Raw genomic sequence first — 20,014 nt, 5'->3', positions numbered from 1 at the left:
TACGCTTCTGTTTCTGCCCTCTATGCAGGAGATCTTTTAAGTTTCCCACTGTGCTTCGTAATAAAATCAAAAGAAAAAAGCATATCCTTCAGAAAGCATTCAGCTCACTGGAAATAGAAAACCTGTCACCTTATTCTTAAAACCTCAGATCAGGCGGGTCAGTGGCAGAAATAGTGAGTGCAGTTTTGACAAAGGGTATGGAGTGGGGTTAGCAAAATTATTATGTACCTTGTTATCTCCAGATGTGTTTTTAAGGAAAAGACTGTCTTCGTTCAGGAAACCCGCTTGGTACTGTTGGGAGGAAAACTTTTCCTCTGCCCTTTTAGGTTCATACATTTAGGGGCCTGTGAATTAACTGACAACAGGAAGAAAGTCAAGGTTTATTTACACATGCACATGGAAGTCACTTAGTAATTTAGTCATGAGTAACTTGCTGAATATCCAGACAAAGGTAAAGGTTTATATACCAGCTTAACAAGAAGGGCGGAGGTGGAGTTCAGGGCTTCAGAGGGAAAGTAGGAAGGGTCTGTTGTTGGATTTTTTTGTGCACGCTAATGGGAACAAGTAGACTGTCTCCTTCCAGGAATTTGCAGGAAACTCCCTCCCTGTGAATAGGTTTAATGGCAGCTGCATCTTCTGGAGGCTCTGCTTTATTCAGATAAGGGAAGTTCAGATAAGATTTTGTGTTTTCACTTTAGCATAATCTTTATGCCAAAACCGTAATCCCATCAATATGCTGACTAAAGTTGAAGTGTGACTTGGAAGAAGAAGAAAGTATAAATAGTTCTACTTTAGAATAGAAAAGGAGATATAGAGTGGACAAAGAGACAGAAGAGATTGATTTTGATACTACCATGTGTTAAAAGACTATAGCCCAAGTTCTTTCTCTTTTATATACCATGTAGTTTCTGAACATCCCACCCAACCCCAAACACACATACATACCCAAATGCTGATGCAGGCAGTCTAAATTAACTTCTAAGAATACAGGCTTTATCTTACCAAATTATAGTTTTCTCCGGATATATGCCCAGGAGTGGGATTGCAGGGTCGTATGGTAGTTCTGTTTTTAGTTTTTTAAGGAACCTCCATACTGTTCTCCATAGTGGTTGTACCCAATTTACATTCCCGCCAACAGTGCAAGAGGGTTCCCTTTTCTCCACACCCTCTCCAGCATTTATTGTTTGTAGGCTTTTTGATGATGGCCTTTCTGGCCAGAGTGAAGTGGTACCTCATTGTAGTATTGATTTTCATTTCTCTAATAATTAGCAATGTTGAGCACCCCCAAAGTTCATTGCAGCACTATTCACAATAGCCAAGACATGGAGGCAACCTAGATGTCCATGGACAGATGAATGGATAAAGAAGATGTGGTATATATATACAATGGAGTATCACTCAGCCAATAAAAAGAATGAAATAATGCGATTTGCATCAGCATTGATGGACCTAGAAATTATCATACCAAGTGACGTAAGCCAGAGAGAGACAAATATGTGATATAGCTTATATGTGGAATCTTTTTTTTTTAAAAAAAAAAGGTACAAATGAACTTATTTACAAAACAGAAAGAGATGCACAGACATAGAAAACAAACTTATGGCTACTAAAGGGGAAAGGGGGAGATGGACAAATTAGGAGTTTGGAATTAACATATACACACTACTATATATAAAATAGGTAACCAACAATAGGTATCTACTGTATAGCACAGGGAACTAACTATACTCAATATTTTGTAATAACCTATAATGGAAAAGAATCTAAAAAAGAATCACATTTTTATATATATAACTGAATCACTTTGCTGTACACCTGAAACTAACACAACATTGTAAATCAACTATACTTCAATAATAAAAAAGAAAAAGAATACAGACTTTAGCATCAAACACTGGATTCAAATTTCAATCTTTCTTACTAGTTTATAAGCTCAGTTATCTATTCTATCCCCAAATCTCAGGTCTCTCATTTGTGACACAATGAGAACATTTGTGAAACAGTAGCAATACCAGAGTATTCCAAGAATTAAATGAGGTGATTAATGTAAAGTGATAAGGATGATGACAGGCAAAATGTAAGTAGTAGTAGTTGTTGTTGCTATTTTTTATTTGCTTCCTCCCTTAGCCTGAAAACATGCTTTGGATGAAAAACATTCTTTGACCCTGAATCGTCTTTATTCTACTAATTCTTTCTAATGCAAATGTCTCAGACTTCAGTTCTATCTTCACTTCATCATTTATTTTTATCCTCACACCACTAGCTTCTATTGGTTTCTATTTTGACTTCTCCAAAGAAACTGCTTTCCAAAAGCTCTTCATGATCTCCTACCTGACAAATGCAATGGATGTTTCCAGGCCTTATCTGTCTGGACCTCTCACCTGCATTGAAATCTACAGCAGCTTGTTCCTTCTTGAAACTGTCCTTTCTTGCATCCTCCAACCATGTCTTCCCCTCATTTACTTCTGACCTCTATTCTTTCTGCCTCCTTCATTGGAGTCTCTTTTTCCAGAATTTCATCCCTAACTCTTTCTATACTTTACCTCTGAATGATTTCATTTACTTTCTTGAAAATTATAAACAAATTTTTATTTCCAACCCTGACCTCTCCCTCATGCTTCATTTATTCAACAAGTGTTGATACAAGTGTTACGTAGTCAATGACAAAAACTTAGAAAACATGGAAAATGAAAATTAACAAAATCATCCATATTTCACCTTCAAAAACTTACTAATATTTCAGTGTCTGTCACTAGCTAAAAAAAACCTAGTTACTTTATCCATAAAAACAGAGATAATTATGATTCTAAACTCATAGGATAGCTAGGCATAAATATACAAAAAGCATCTGAAAGTGCCCACCACACAGTAAGTTCTATATGGATGTTTGCTGCTCTTATTATTACTTTTTTTTCAAATTTTAAAAGTGCACACTCCTATGGACTGAATATTTGTGTCCCACCAAAATTTATATGTTAAAGCCTAATTTCCAATGCAATGGTATTTGAAGGTGGAGCCTTGGAGTTACAGTAAGTAGGTAATGAGAGTAGAGCCCTAATGAATCAGATTAGTGCCCTTACAATATACACTAATATGTATAAAATGGGAAACTAAGGAGAACCTGCTGTATAAAAAAATAAATAAAATAAAAAAGAAGAGACATGAGAAAGATGATATCTTTGCTCACTGCCATGTGAGACAAAGGAAGCAAGCTCTCATCAGACACGGGATCTGTCAGCACATTGATCTTGGACTTCGTAGCCTTCATAGCTGTGAGAAATAAATGTTTGTTCTTGAAGCCACCCAGTCTATGGTAACTTGTTATAGCAGCCTGAATTGACTAAGGCACCCATACTCATAAATAGTTTTGTATAATTTCTTCCCATTCAGCAAAATACATATGAATATATTTTTAATTTATTTTTACAGTAGGTCCTTGTTGGTTATCTGTTTTTAAATATAGCAGTGTGTACATGTCAATCCCAAACTCCCAATCTATCCCTCCCCCCTCATCCTTCCCCCCTGGTAACCATAAATTCATTCTCTAATTCTGTGCATCTGTTTCTGTTTTGTAAATAAGTTCATTTGTATCATTTTTTTTACATTCCGCATATAAGTGATATCATATGATATTTGTGTCTCTCTGTCTGACTTACTTCACATAGTAAGATAAAATATATAAAATACATGTGAATATTTTTAATGTAAATAAATATTTTAATGTAAATAAATATCCTTTGTTATACAGCAGATGTGATCAATAGTTTTTTTCAGCTGCTTAATGAATTATGTTTACAGTTGCCTCAAACTTCCATTAATTTATTCAGGGTTGTATATAATTCCCAGAATGCCAACTGAAACTCAACATTTCCATGTCTCATTTCCTGAAATAATGTTGGAATGCAAATGAAAGTAATGTTTTTACAGTGATGTTTTGAATCTCTCTGTAAGACGAACAAAAACAAACCAATCCCAAACTTTAAAATGTTCCTCTTAGTTTGTTAAAAAACCCTCCTGTGGCCCAATTCTGAGCAGATAACTATTTAACAGGGCATTAAGACACTGAAGTTGACAGCTGAATGTGCTGTTTAATAGTCTATCATAGAGATTTTTTAGAAAGCAATCCCTAGTTGTCAGGCATTTAGTTTGTTTTCAAGTTCTCACTAGAGAATTTGCAATGAACATTCTTTTAGATACATACCTGTGCTCATTTATGATTACCTCCTTAGTTGTAAAATTACCAAAATAAATAACACAAAAATTTGAAAGTGTTTCCTTTCCGACTGTGAATTTGTGTGCTTAAAAGGTTGTCCCATATTTAACTCACATAAGTGGTATATAAGAAAGTTTGCTTCCTCATATGTTTGCTGATAAACATTAACATTCTTTTTCATCCTTGCCAATCCAATGAGCTATAAATAACTCATCTTTTTAAAATTTGTATTTCCCAAAGGTATATTCAGAGAACAAAAATAAATAATTCACTCTTAATGTTTGATATTGAACTTTGTCCTTTTAAAATTTAAGCATTAAAGATTATGATTTTAATGATTGTTATTTCTTCTGATAAATATTATTTCTCTTTTAACTGACTATGTGAGTCACAAATGTGCAGGAAAAAAAGAAAGTACATATTTTCCTTCTGTTAAATTTGAATGTGTATTAATTTTGTATTCTGTACGGTAGGTTTTTTCAAAATATTGTCTTTGATTCTGTATTGAATATTTGCCCTGAGGACTTTGGTCTACTGATTGAAAGTTTTAATCCCTCTAATAGAATTATGATGCATACACCAAATAGAACATTCAGGGAGAATCTCAGAAGTCCATACTCCTCTCAAGACTGAGGCCTCCACTGAGGATTTCCAGAAGTATAGCATAGCATTCCATCACTTCTCACTAAGTACTGATAACCCCACATCTATATATCAGTGAAATCCCATCAGTTCTACCTTCAAAATATACCCAGAATCCAATTACTTCTCATCATATCCATTTCACTGCCTAGCTCACTGGTTTATTGCAAAGGATTCCTAATTGCTCTCCTAGCTTCTGTCCTTGCCCCTCTAGTCTCTTGTCAATAGCAACTATCAACCGTCTCGAAAACTGTTAGAACATAGCAGATCACAACCCCCTCTGCTCAGAGCCCATCAGGCTGCCCATCTCAGTTGAAGTAAGAGCAGAAGTCATCAGAGGGGCTTAAAGGTACTGTTTAAGCTCCACCAGACACACACCCATTACCTCTCAGACATTTCCTATCTGACCCTAGCTCCCACAGTTCCCGCCACACTACTTTCCCTTCTGTCTCTCAATCATGTCAGCGAGATTCCTGCCTGACACATCTGCACTTAACTCTCTCTTCAGTCTGAAGTGTTCTTTCTGCAGAGCCTCTCCCTAACTGAAGGTACAACCCTTTCTCATTATGCTCTTTGTTCTCATTTGTTTAATTTCCCCCCCACAATTCTTATCATCATATGACATAACATATATATTACTTATTTTGTTCTTGTCCATCACTCCCATTAGAACGTAGGTCTAGCAGGACAGAGATGTTTGTTTATTGTTTGCTTTGTTCACTGTTGTATTCATAGCATGTGCCTGGCATTAACACTTGAATGACTGAATAAATATCTGAATTTCTGCTATTTTCCTGTAATAATATTATTTTGGATGGATATACCACTAGCCCTAAACATCCCAAGTTTAATTTTAAATGGCTTTTCATTGAATTCTGATATTTAATTAGCTTCAGTTTACATTTATTAAATGTTTTTATATGCTGGCATAGACTGTCATATCATAAAGATCTGCTGACATTTATTAACATTACTGTTCTTGACAACATTTTTACAGGAATATGACTGTATCAGCCAGAGAGTTTGTAAACATTATCATCATTTTGAAGTCAAATTTTACCAAGTTCTTCAGTTAAATATTTTATAGACTTCTGACATTTGGTAGAGCTAGTCACTCCTCGCAGCTGTAATGTGCTGTAGCTCAAAACATATCCATGATAGTTTTCCTTGACATAACTGCATTTACAAAGTACTCTGCACTGGTAAACTTTTGACAATATTTATGGAATAGAGTTGACTCTTGCATGTGGCTGTGCCCTTGTAAGATTCACTTGGGTGTTAAATTTAGCAAAATAATGAAGACTTGGACCAAATACACAGAAAATATTATCCAGCACTCATATTCAGAAAGCAAACCAAAAGCCTAGTAGTTCTAAGTTTGTATGCGGTAACCCTGTGGTCTGTAAGAATCTTAGCCTCCTAAAAATGTATTTTCAAATGCATGCTAGGCAAAACCAATAAATGAGAACTAATGAATGTACTTAGGATTGCTGTGACTGCCTGTTGTCCTTGATGACCTTGTACTCCCAGTTACAGCATCTTATTCAGATTCTCGCGAAAACAAAATGAACATCTTTATTTTGTTTTGCCACCCTCCGTTAAGTCACTAAAATGTAGCCATTTCATGATCATAAAGGAAAGTACAAAAGCGAACATTTTATTGTGAAAATGAACTTTCTCGCATACTAATAGCTTTAACTTTATGTTCAATTTAAAGTGTTTTTATCACTTAAATAATTGCTTACAAAATAGAAATCAGAAATAATATGTAAGATATGGCTTTAGGAAGTTAGAATGACTAAATATTTTTGTTTACTTATAATTTGAATCTTATTGTCTGGTAAAAATATTTAAGCAAAGATTTTAAAAGGTAAGTTTAGTGCAACGTTTTCTAAATCTTTGTTGCTCCATAAAATCCTTCTGCAGGAGCCCTTTTAACAATGTTTTCATTGCATATCCCTGTGACGAGCTTTTCTTCTCTCCATGCAACTCAGATATTTTTGCTTTTATAACACCTAGATTGTTTATTCCTCCCCTGATGTTCCTCAGTTTTGTTTTCCTGTCCTGGTGTTTTGATATCTTTTTAATAACAGCCTCCATACCTTTTGCCTTTTTTAACTTGTAGTCGTTTCTAATATTCGTATATGTTCTATAAAAATAGCGAGGCTTTTCCAAGGACAGTGATAGTCATTAATTCTGCATATATCGCAGTGGAATGTGTCATCCCCAAGCAAAATATAAGCTCACACTGTGCATAAAGACAGTTCTTGTTTGCTTCAGCCAGGAGCACAGTTTATGGGGAAACAATTTTTAAACAGGTCACTAAGAAATATTCTCATTCTCTCGTTAATGTCTTTGAGCCACATATGTGAGTAGAATCGTAAGGAATTTCCAGTGACTCATGCCTCGTTTTGGCCATCCCCTCATTCTGTGAAGTTGTGCATATTGAAACCTCTAAACAGCCCTTAGTAAAGCCTTGACAGTAGAGCTTGTTGCTTGCACCTATCAAAAATGTCAGATGCTTTTTTCCAAACTCTATCACTAGCAAACAATATTGAATACTTACTAAATATGGGAATTAGCTACAAAATCTGCAAGTTGCAGTGTTGTAAATCAACTAAGCAATTAGCGTGAGATATTTTTAAGTGACTGAATACAAATTCAGGATTATCAAGTTATTATCTAATAACCCAACAAGTGATGTGAATAAATCCTTGCTAATATGAAAATTATCAACCACTGAAACACTCTTCTATAAGCAGGTCTATGGATCCTCATGCTAATGCACTTAGATTGATAAACTACAGGCATTCTGTGAAAGCTTCATTTATTCCAGTTGCTGAGGATTGTGTTTAGAGAATCTGTCATCCAAATGATCAGCAAATCGAAGTCTGCAATTTGTTTTCATTTAATAGGCGGACAGGTTTTCACCAGTTTAGATTCAGTCCTATTAATACTCTTTGAAACTAATTGCTGGGAAATGAATTTTAAAGGCAGGATTTTATAATTTCTCTTTTTCTTCTTCCTGTCCCTATAATAGAAGACAGAAAGCCACCTGTACACACTTTTAAAATATATGTTAGATAGGCACAGGCCATAATCTCCTGTCTGTATGGTTGCAAAGGACCCTTAGTCCTCACCCTGCCACAATCCATTCTACACTCTTCTCTCAGAATTACTTTCTGATTATGCTATTTCCCTTCCACAAAGCTCCAGTTCCCTGCCAAATAAGACAGTAACCTTAATATGGTTTCAACACCCTCCATTATCTACTCCCACTTAACATAATTTTCTTTATTTTTGTTGATATTGCAATATAACACCCATACAGAAAAAAGTTTAAACCATTAATTGATTAAAAGTAAAGTAATAGCCAAGTAACCACTGCCCAGAACAAAAACACCAGAATATCGTCATTACCGCAAGAGCCATCTTTGCTTGTGTATCTTTCTGATCATACCCTCTCCAGCATCCCAGGGCCAACCACCCAGAGCTGATTACTTCCTTGATTTTCTTTATAGTGTCTCCACTATGTACCCTTAAATACATAGTTATTTTACCTGTTCTTGAATGTTACAAAAATGGAACCAAACTGTTATCTTGGAGTACTGCTTTTTTCACTCAACATGATTCTTGTAAACGTTCATTTGTATTACTGTGTATCGCTCTGCTTGCTTCAATTTTAAGCTGTTTAATATTCCATTACATCAATATACCACAATATATTTACTTTTCCATGTTGACAGACATTTGGATTTTTAGATTATTTCCAGATTTGGGCTATTACAGACAATGCTGCTATAAATGTTCTTGGGCATATATTTTGGTGCCCAAGATTCTCTAGTGTTCATACCCAAGGAGTGAAATTGCTAGGACATAGCTATCCATATCTTCATACTAGATAAATGTGTATGTAACTCTCAAAACCAGGCAAAATTAACTGCATGTAAGGATTTTCAATCTCTACTGGATATGTAAAATGTTTTTCAAAGTGGTTGTACAAATTTAAACATCCAGCAAAGGTCATGATAGCTCCTATTTCCTCATATCCTTCGCAGTATTTGTATTATCATACTACATTTCTTTCTGCTTCTCATCTCTTACCCCTTCTTTTTGGATTTTCTATTTGTTTATTCCTTTGTACCCTGGATATTAGTTCTGACCTATAACAGGTCACTAATTCTCTCTTCATCTGTTTCTAATCTGCTGATAAACTTAGATAGTTGTTAACTTTGGTCATTGTCTTTTCTAATTCTTACATTTCTGTTTAGTTCTTTTCAAATTCTACAATGATACTTCCTTTAGTTTCCAATTTTCTGCCAAAAAAGTTTTCCCCTTATTTCCTTAAAAATAGTAAACATAATTTTTATAATATGCATCTGAAAATTTTAGTAACTGAGTCCTTGAAAGATCTGTTTCTGTTACATATTACTTCTGCTGGTTTTATATATGAAATACAACTTCCTGTTACATGGTATCTTTGACTTTTGCTGTGGACATTGTATTCAACCAATCGTTTGAAGGGATAATGTAAGACCTAAAATGAAAATACTTCCTAGAGGATTGTGGGGTTTTTATTTTTCCTTCCTGTCAGGAATCTGGAGTCTATCAGTCTCACACCACCTTCAACTGCATTAAAATATGAAACAAATTATGGCATTTTAGATTTTAATCCATACATTGAAAATTTTGAGGTCCAAAAATATAATATTGAAGTAAGTTGAGTTATGACGATGCCTCCTCTCTGTAACTTACTGTGTGACTTTGAGTTGAAACTTTTGTTTCTAGTTTTTCTTATCTGTTAAAATAGTACATGGCTTGTAACCCCCAAAATGGTGATTTTCCTTTTTTTACAGTTTCCTTTGTATTTCTCTTATATTCTGTTTGTACCAGTTATGCTGCAGGTTGCTTGAGTTTTGCTTTATGTTTTTTGAGTACATAGATTTTCCAATACTAGGTTATGATTATTTTGAAAGTGGTGTCCATGACTTTTTACCATATCTCTCACTATATTGAGTGTAGTAATTTGATGAAGTAACTGCTTAATGCATGTTAAATGGATAAGTCAATGAATGAATAAATTTTGGAAATAGGTGCATTGATAAAAGTGATTAAACCAAGCTCAGTATTGCCGTAGAGAAGGAACAAGTATCTTTTCTATTATAGGTCCCAGAGCTTCAGTCTAATTTCTGTTGCTATGTTTACCTGTCCAATATATTGTTTTATTGTCCTCATAAAACACAAGTGGTCTGAGGTAGGATTTATGCATAGTGATCCAAATGTGTAATAGAGCTTAAAAACAAAGCTTAAAAACATTGATCTAGAAGAGAAGTGATAAGATGTAATAAAAGTTTAGTTAGGATGTACAATTTAAAAACCATGTTCATCAATAATTCATCAACAGTCTTTAAAACAACCTTTAGTATAACCATTTTTATTCTGTAACTCTAATCATTTGTAGCTGATGTTGCTAGAAGCAGATTTTGACAACAAACTTTTGAAAGGGATCCATTTGCCTAGGGATTTACTTATAAAGTTGGAATTAAAAAGTCATTTCTAGGGGAAAATTCAGCATATTAAGCAAATATAACATAATCTAACATATTAAACAATTGTTCTAAAGATAATCAAAATGAAAAAGAATCACTATTTCATATGAAAGCATACATTTGGATATTATTTTTGCCACATAGAGCAGTTAGCTCTGCATTATAATTAATTAGTCTTCTTAATTTTTTAGGTGTCACCTTAAAGAGTGGTTTTGCATATCCTGGTGATTAAATTGCTGCTGTACCTAAGAGATTTGTTAGATTTTAAAGACCATGGATAAATAAAGAATACATATGGTCCAAAATTATTGGTAGAGGAACCAGTCAAATAATAAGATTTTTCATGAAGCATCTTTCCATTGGTTTGTCAGTGGATAGATGTTCAAAATATAGAAATGAATGAAATGTGTGTAAGGAAATAATTACATGCTCTCTGTTGCCAGCATGTACAACATGATATAAACAATCAATGCCCAATTAATTCTAGAATTTCCTGATCTTATTTACATGCTCTCTGAATATGATCTTTATTTTGGAATTTCTTTAACCCATTCTGAATCTAATAACTTCATGACCCACTTCAGAGTATTTGTGCAATGCATAGTCATTAGCTAGGTCTGTATTTTGTCCAGACAATCAAATGGACAGAAGCAAATTTTGCCATATTAGCGGGAAGTTTATATTTGGAATCAAGAAGATGTTCTGTATTTTATATATTGTATTAAAGGATTTGTTGAATTTTTACTTTTCACTCATTTGATATCATTTAGATTAAAGTCAGTATTGTTAGAAATTTTCATTCATTCTCAAAACCTCTCATCTGTTGATATATCAATCTGTCATTATTCATTAGCATCAAATACTGCTAAAACAGGAAAAAAATCAGGAGCTTAACAACAAGAAATTGAAATTTTAAATTTTTCTTATATTCTAGAACCCGAGAGAGTCAGTCATTCTTCTATAGCATTTCAAGTGCCAAGGACATAGACTTCTTCTGTCTTATTTCTCTATTATGTGTGATCTAAGATAGTTACCAGAGCTTCCAGCCAATACGTGTTCATAAGTAGAAAGGACAGAAGAACAGTTGCACAAAGCACCCTGCCTACATCACATTTGTCAGAATTGGTCACATGGTTTCATCTTGCCTGAAGGGAGACTATGGATTGTCTTTATTCTCAGTAGTGCTAAAATGAAAATAGATACATATAATTAATGACAAAGAGGAGAACACTACTGGGGAAGAAACAGCAGTCACATCCTTCATCTAACTATTTATTTACTGATTTATTTTACTATAAAATAAGATATAAATGGTTAAACAAGACCAGTTTTTTAAAAAAATAATACCAGTAGCTTAGAAAACTAAGATTTTTTAAAAATTACAAATAACACAATATCAACATAGTTATAGATGAGCATCATAATCTCCTGGGTATCCAAAGTGAAATGGGATAGCTAAATAATTATTTACATTTTCATTATTTTTAAAAAGGCATTACTGAAGCAAAATGAAGCTCTCTTGGCTCTGAACAATTTAAAAATTTATCTCATGGGAAAACTGAATGTTATGGTGGACAATATTCCTATAATAGACATAGTGATTTTATAAGGCGCTTACTTAGTGTCTTTGAGTAAGAGCTAAAAGCAAAGTATTATTTTACCACTCAATGAAGGCTGTTTTGTGAGTCCCTAAGGAAAAATGATCCAAAGCTAAAATCCTTGGGTATTCTGGCTTAGACCCAGGATAGATTTTAACCTGCCCACAGGACTGGGTGTATATACATACTATGGATGTAAATATTACTGTTGTTGAAAGATTCCTGAACAAGTTTAGGAAATTAAGAAATAGATTATCTAATTTTCTGTAGTCTGCCAGCATGTGTCAAACCAATTTACCGCTCTTAACACCAGGTGTTCTAAAAAGTGAAAGGGCACTATTTGTTAACTGTAAGAGGACAACAATGCAAAAAGATGAAAGAGGTGGAAATTGAAACCAATTTGCTGAATTTACTAAATTACACAAATTACCCAAAAAGTAAGTGAATTTCTCATAACAGTAGTAAAGAAATTACTTTTGCAATGAAATGTGTGTTTATATCCAAGTTTCAAAATTACTTAGCAAATAACTCCCAGTAAATGTGATGTTATAAATTTTAGCTAAATTATATGTTCTTAGAAGTTTTTGATCTTTTCAAAAAATTCTATGTAGTTTATATCTGTTAAAATATTATTTTACATATTTTGACATAAATAAACAATAACTGCCTGAGGAGAGAAACAAATTCATGATCTCCTAAATATGATTTTGTTATTGATGAATCTTAGGTTGGTCCCGAGACGGCAAGAAACATGAATTCACGGTTCCTGAAGTTTTATAATCACTTTCATCTAATTTTTGATATGGTAATAATAAAATGAGAGCTGACAAGAAACTGGGTGATTAAACACTGTTTGATAAAGTGATGCATTAATAACACATAAGTTATATTTCTAAGTTATTCTCACACAGTGTAAAACCAATTTTTAGACTGTTTGTAAGCAAAACTCTTTGAAGAATTAATGTTTGCTTTAAGAGAGCAATATCGATTGACATCAAGGATTTCTCTTATTTCCATGTAGGAAGAACCTTTTGTAATGGTCTCTGAAAATGTCCTGGGTAAGCCAAAGAAATACCAAGGCTTCTCCATTGATGTTTTGGATGCCTTATCTAACTACCTGGGTTTTAACTATGAAATTTATGTTGCACCGGATCACAAGTATGGAAGCCCACAAGAAGATGGGACATGGAATGGCTTGGTGGGAGAACTAGTGTTTAAGGTAAGCATTGATTTGTTTGCTTGTTTGTTTGTTTATCACATATCTAAACGTTGACTATAACCCTTGGAAGCTAATTTCATGTAGAATAAGTGTAAGGCAAAGCATTAGGTGGCGGTGTTGAATCAAATCTCACCAATACTATTTCATGAACTTTGTGGAAACAAAAACTGATGACAATATAAAGCTAAATTTTACGATATTTCCTATAATAGAAAACTATTTCTCTATTACTTTATCTCCACTTCTGTCAGTCGTTGCTTCATTTTTTGGAAGCTCTATTATTAGGAGCATACACATTTTTAATCATCATGTCTTCCTGATGAGTTGTTGAATAGTCATGTTTATGTCTATAATTTACTATTTGATTTCTGTGTATCTCATTTTTTCCCTCTGTTCCTTCTTTTCTTGCCTTCCTTTGGGTTAATTGAATTTTTTTAGTGTTTGATTTCATTTCCCTCTTAGCTTTTTAGCTGTATTTCTCTGTAGTTTTGTTTGTCTATGGTTAGTCTAGAGATAGTAATGTGCATTCTTAACATCACATTCTGTGCAGATTAATACCATACCCCATCGCATTAAAAAAAGTAATAAACATGCAGCAATATAATTCCATTTATATGTACTATGTCCTTTGTGTTATTATGGTCATGTATTTATATTTATGAACTCCAAAGTAAAATGTCATAGTTTTTGATTTAAACAATCAGTTGACTTTCAAAGATATAAAGAGGGGGGGAAAAGACAGTTTCTGATATTTAACTATTTGTCTATTTACTATCTGTGTTTTTTTTATTCCTTTCTACATATCTGAGCTTCTGGCTGGTATCATTTAGTTCAGCCTGAAGAACTTCCTTTACAATGTCTTGAAGTCCAGTCCTACAAGTGGCATATACTCTCAACTTTAGTTTATCTTAAAATTTCTTTGTTTATCCTCAGTTTTAATATTATTAGCAAATAACAAACTCTGAGTTGACAGGTTTATTTTTCCTAGATACTTTTTGTCTTAGTGTTTTCAAGTGACACTGCTGATTCTGATTTATGTTTGACAAGAGCACTGCGAGTCTCAGAACACAGTCACTTATAATCAAAATATATTTTTCCTCATACTTTTTTATTATCTAAGAAGAAAATTATAGATGAAATATTATTATTCCTAAAATCAAGGCTGGTGATTTTAAAGCAAGAGCAACTTTTTATTTCAAAAATAAAATTATTATTCAACAATTTTTCATACAATAATAAATGTTTTTATTATTTCACAGTATAATTGATACATAACATTATATTAGTTTCAGGCGTACAACTTAATGATTTGATATATGTATATATTGCAGAATGATTGCCACAATAAGTCTAGTTAACATTCATTACCATACATAAAGTTTTTTTTTTAACGTTCATGACTTTAAATATGCCATTCTATTGTCTTTCGCCAAATATTGTTTCTGATGAGAAGTTAGCCATCATTTGTACTTTTGCTCCTTTTTTATAATGTAGGGGTGGCCGTTTTTTAATTCTCTTTTCATTTTTGATGTTTTGATGTTCAGCTATGATTTTCTTTGTATTTATCTCTGTTAGAGGTTCACTGAGCTTCTGGGATATGTTTCACTAAGTTTAATAAATCTTGACAATTATTTATACAAATATTTTTTTCCACCCTCTTCTCTTTCTCCTCTGTACTTGAGGCTCAGAAAACATTCAAGTTAGACCTTATTAATGTTGTCGTCTTGTTTATTTCATCGTAATATTTTACTCTCTGATCTTTAGATTGGATAATTTATCGTGATCTATTTTCAGGTTATTGATTCTTTCTTTGCCATCTCCAATTTCCGTTAAGTTCATTCGGTAACTTTTTTATTCTAGGTAGCTAGAATCATTCTTACGCATGTATTGATTAGGAGTCAACCAAGGATTTGAGGGAAGTTTATACATAGATTTTGGGGCTTATTTCTCTGTGGCTCTCTCCTTTATGTGAGTCCTCTTTTGATATCTGCACAGTCTGGCTGCCTCAAACACCATCCTCTGATGCATTAAGCTAATAAGACTCTGACTTTCTGCTTGAGCTCTAGCTACCTGTTGTTGCCTAACTGAGGTGGGTCCTCAGTGAATGAGCCATATAAAAGTAGATCTCACCCAAAGCAGTTACCATCTGTCAAGGGTGGAGTACTCTTCAATTTATGTCTGCTTTCAGCTGATACGCAATCTGTTCAATGTGTGTTTTTTAAAAATTTCATCCAGAATTTACAATTGTTACTCTTTGTTGGGTTAACCCAATAAAAAATTATTCCACCATTGCCAGAACTGGAATTATTTCTGGAATACTGAAAAGTATTCAGAAAGCTAAAGGATCTAAGTTGTTTCTAAGAGATGTAGAAGAGAAAAAAAAAAAAATAAGAGGTTTTGAAGACAGTGATAGGAAAAACAATAAAGCTGTTTTTCATATCCTTTAAAACTTTACTAACGTCAGTTTATTTAATAAACCCATTACATATGGAATTTTATTTGCAAAAGGTTAATAGAAATATTTTAATAGGCTAACAGGAATCATCAATCCTCATCTCTCTTATAAAAACTATGACTATTTATCTTACATTCCTTTATTATAAACCCACAAAACAAGCATTCTGTCTTTGTATTTCTGAGGGGTCCTGCCTGAACTGAACCCAGATAAGCAATTATATTAAAATAAAGATAAACAAAAGGAAAGGCATTATGCAAGTTTATCCTATAGATATAGTAGATAAAAATCCTTAAGAATTATCACGCTAACAATCTTCACTTACTAAATGCAAGTTAAAAGTACCAAGCATTATAATGAGGCTAATGTTGGTGCTGTTTTTAATTTGGTTGTGTGCTCGCTCCAGTTAGTTAGATTTTTGAGATTTGCTTCCTCACCTATGAAATGAGGAATACAAGTATGTTAGTGGGAAGATCACTTCTAACTATGATTTTTTAAAAACACTTTAAGAATTTATTGCATAAAAACCACACACAAGCAATTGTATGTTGTTCTTCATAAACAATTTGTTTTTATTTGCATGTAAGAGCATATCATTATTGTATGATAATGTAAAGTTCAGCAGGGTCCTTTTAGATAGCAAAAATTCAGGCTTAGAGAAGCTGACTGACAAATGTATGATTTTTTAGCTGGAAAAAATATAAAGCTATTTATTGCAACTAGATTTTATTTTCTTCAAGAAGATATTTAGCCATTCTGACTAGGCTTTAAGAAATACTTTTTAAGCAGGTAAAAGTGAAGAAGCTTACATAAGAGTTTGTTGGAGCAGGTAGAGACAGGGGAAGAAAACTGAGAGAATGTAACTAATGAGAACATGCTCTATAGCACAGGGTACTCTTACTTAATGCACTGTAGTAACCTAAATGGGAAGGAAGTCCAAAAGAGAGGGACTTTTGCTGTACAGTAGAAGCTAACACAACATTGTAAGGCAACTATACTCCAATAAAAATTAATTTAAAAAAAAGAAAAGAAAACAAACTTATGGTAACCAAAGAGGAGAGGTGGGGGGGAGGAATAAATTAGGAGGTTGGGATTAACATATACACACTACTATATATAAAATAAATAATCAACAAGGACCTTCTGTATAGCACAGGGAACTCTAGTCAATATTATATAATAACCTATATGGGAAGAGAATCTGAAAAAGAATGGATATATGTATATATATAACTGAATTACTTTGCTGTCCACCTGAAACTAACACAACATTGTAAATCAACTGTACCCCAATATAAAATAAAAATTAAATTAAAAAAATGAAAGCAACAGGAAGATAACATTTTCAGAAGGAATGGGCAGTCACTGTATTCTATTACTAATAGAGATGTATGCTCTAATTTTCAGCAACTTAAAATGTCAATTCAATTATGCAAGTAGTAATGCAGTAAAATATCATAAAGTAATTTAGATTATCCAACAAGAATCATCATTAAAATGTTATCAGGATTATTGACCCCTGTAAAGCAAAATAACACTGTTGCAACGGCATAATAATGTCATGACAGAGTTCCAGAAAAGTGAGCTTATTATTGTTATATATATTTTACTAGTGTAGACATTTTTCATGAATCTAAGTATATTTAAAATAGCAGTAAATATTGCCATTGAATACCTCTATACATGACGTAAGACTTCTAAAATTAACAAGACTGTCTGCCTTCCTAAGGGGAAACCAAAATTAAAAGAACGTTTTCTAGAGTATTTGTCATGATGATTATGGAAAAACACATTAAAAACGAGTCAGAGAGGGAACATGGGAAGTATCAGAGGCTTAAAAATAATGGAATAAGTTACATGGAAACTATCAATAGCTGCATGTATACAAAATTTTAAATCATCAATAAATCAAAAACAATAATAACTAAATTAAATTACAAATGATACGCTGGAAAATATTTGCAAAAGTATAATGCGTTGTTAGCCTCACTGCTTCACTGCTTCACCTACATGAAGAAGTATAAAATCCATAAGAAAATACTAAGATCCCCATAGGTAAAGCTATAAAAGATACGAACTAGACTTTCAAAAGAAGAAACTGATAGATAATAGAACTCTAAAAGGAAATCTAGTGTAGTGGAGTAGGGCAATTAATAAAGTAAAAAAATAAAGTAAGTTGATGAAATATGAAAGTTTAGTGCTTTTATAAGGAAAGAGCTAAAACTTCATGTTCTGTTACTTGGAATTCTTTTATATGCTGTGTTTTAAAATAAAAAATAGAATATCATTGGAATTAGAAGCACATATTTCAGTCAGCAATATACTTGACAGCAGTGACAAGAAAGGTACCATAGGAAATGAAAAAAAACATAGCTTGAAATGGACCAAATAATAATTATTAACACTTATGTAGAGCTTACTATTGCCGAAGCACTCACACAACCCTGTGAGGTAGGTAGTACTATTATCCCAATAGTGTGGATGATGAAACTGAACTGAACCCAAATAAGCAATTGTAGTTAGGGAGCTAAAGAGTTAGGGAGCTAAAGTAACTTGCCCTCGGTCACTTAGCCAAGTTGTGGAGAATTCATGATTCAAACCCAGGCAGTGTGAATCCAGAGTCCAAGTGCTCACCCCCCTTAACCAGTTAACAGAGAGGAACAGAGTTCTAGTGTAAGTTTGGTCTTAAAAGCATTTTAATAAACCAAATTACAGACAGTGAGGAAAATAATACTCAGAAACAGTTCACCGCAGGTTTTAAGACCTGCAAATTCAAAGAAGGTTCAGATGGAGTTTGGTTGAATATGAATCGAGGATAAAAAAATAAGATTAAATAGAGAAGGATTGGGGGAGTGACAAAAAACATTTGCATCTTTCAACTTCTCAAAAAATCTCACTTTTTATCTCAAAAACCTGTTCTTTTCCTTTTTTTAAAAAAAAATTAAAGCTCCTTAGAAAGGCATCCATTGTTTTCTGAAGTCTACGTCTCAATCCCTACATTTTGTCACACTCCATATAGATCGCATTCAGCTTCAATCTGCTTTGGCTGGCCTCACTCACTGCATCTTCCTATATTTTCAACCCCAGCTAAACTCATCCTTTGTCCCATAAGGCTTTCAAACTATTCCCATTTTTTGATAATTCTGTCTTCTGGGTACATCTATTTCACTTTTCAAATGACCCTTTGTCGGGGGGAAAGTATATATATAGAGAGAGAGAGAGAGAGAGAGAGACTGACCTCTTCCCTTTTCTTTCCATAGTCCCTCTTTTGGAACCAGAGGGCTGAGGTTGTGTTTACTTTATTTTGTGTGCCAGGCAGAATGCCCTATATTCATCCTTTCATTCCCCATGTGTTTCTGAATGCATGGTATGTTCTGGGCACTGTGCCTAGCATCACAGATACAAAGGAATGGAAGACATCATTCCTGCCTTCAGAGATCTCACAGTGTACAAGGAAGACAAATGTGCAAATAAATCATTAAAACGCAGTGTGATCAATGCCATAGGGTAATGCATACAGGGTGCCTTGGCAACCAGAGGGTGGAGTGGCAGCCTCTGCCTGAGGAGTTGAAAAGATTTCACATAAGAGGAGAAATTTGAGCTAGGTCTTGAGGATGAGTAGGAGTGTGAGAAGCAACAGTAGGGATAATTATAAAAGCATGCTTGCCGTGCTAAAGAGTTTGGACTTTATCACTTAGCCAGTGAAAATTATAAAAGGTTTTTACATAAGAGAAAAGTGGGATTTAATTTATGTTTAAGAAAGATAACTGAGGTAAGGCCAAGGATGCATTGGAGTGAAGAAGGGAAAAGACAAATGTCTTTTTCAACAATCTAGAGAGGAAAAAAGTGTGTCTAAACTTAACAGCAATAGGCGATTAGCACCCAAAACTGATTTTGAGACAGCAATCAATATTCCAAGAAAAAATGACTAGAACTAGAACTTTTTCCAAGAAAAAATGACTAGAAGTTGGAGGAGAAGAGAAAGGACATGTTGAGATTTAGTGAGAAATTTAGCAGAGGGCCATGAGCAGATGGACACTCAATGACAGAGTTAGGGAATGTAGAAGAACAGATTAGAAAAGAGCAACAGAGATACAGAGCTTGGCTCTAGACATTTTAATTTTAGGATGGCCGAAGAACATCCAGATGGAATTGTCTAGAAACAATTAGTAAATGTACCTGGAACCCATGTGTATGATGTCTAGAGCTAAAAAAAAAGAAAAAAAAAAGTTTAAGAAATATAGGTCTTCCTCTTTCTAGAAGATGATTGTCATTCCGTGTAGCGCAGTGCGCCACTACAAGTTTTTTCGTTCCAAGTCTTTGGACTTCATAACATTG

General features: G+C 33.6%; 1 protein-coding gene across 2 annotated transcripts in view; it reads left to right on the top strand.

The window, feature by feature from the left end:
* GRID2 (glutamate ionotropic receptor delta type subunit 2) overlaps nucleotides 1-20,014 on the top strand; it is a 1,349,856-nt gene that overhangs the window by 1,030,420 nt on the left and 299,422 nt on the right. For both annotated transcript variants that reach the window (XM_033857390.2, XM_033857389.2), the window contains one exon: nucleotides 13,024-13,221. In XM_033857390.2, coding sequence (XP_033713281.1) covers nucleotides 13,024-13,221 — 198 coding nt within the window. The remainder of the gene's footprint in view (nucleotides 1-13,023; nucleotides 13,222-20,014) is intronic.

Source organism: Tursiops truncatus, chromosome 5, assembly GCF_011762595.2.
Source record: "Tursiops truncatus isolate mTurTru1 chromosome 5, mTurTru1.mat.Y, whole genome shotgun sequence".
In the NCBI taxonomy this organism is placed as follows: Eukaryota; Metazoa; Chordata; class Mammalia; order Artiodactyla; family Delphinidae; genus Tursiops; species Tursiops truncatus.
Note: the sequence above shows the minus strand (reverse complement) of the source record. Positions and strands in the feature narration are given on the sequence as shown.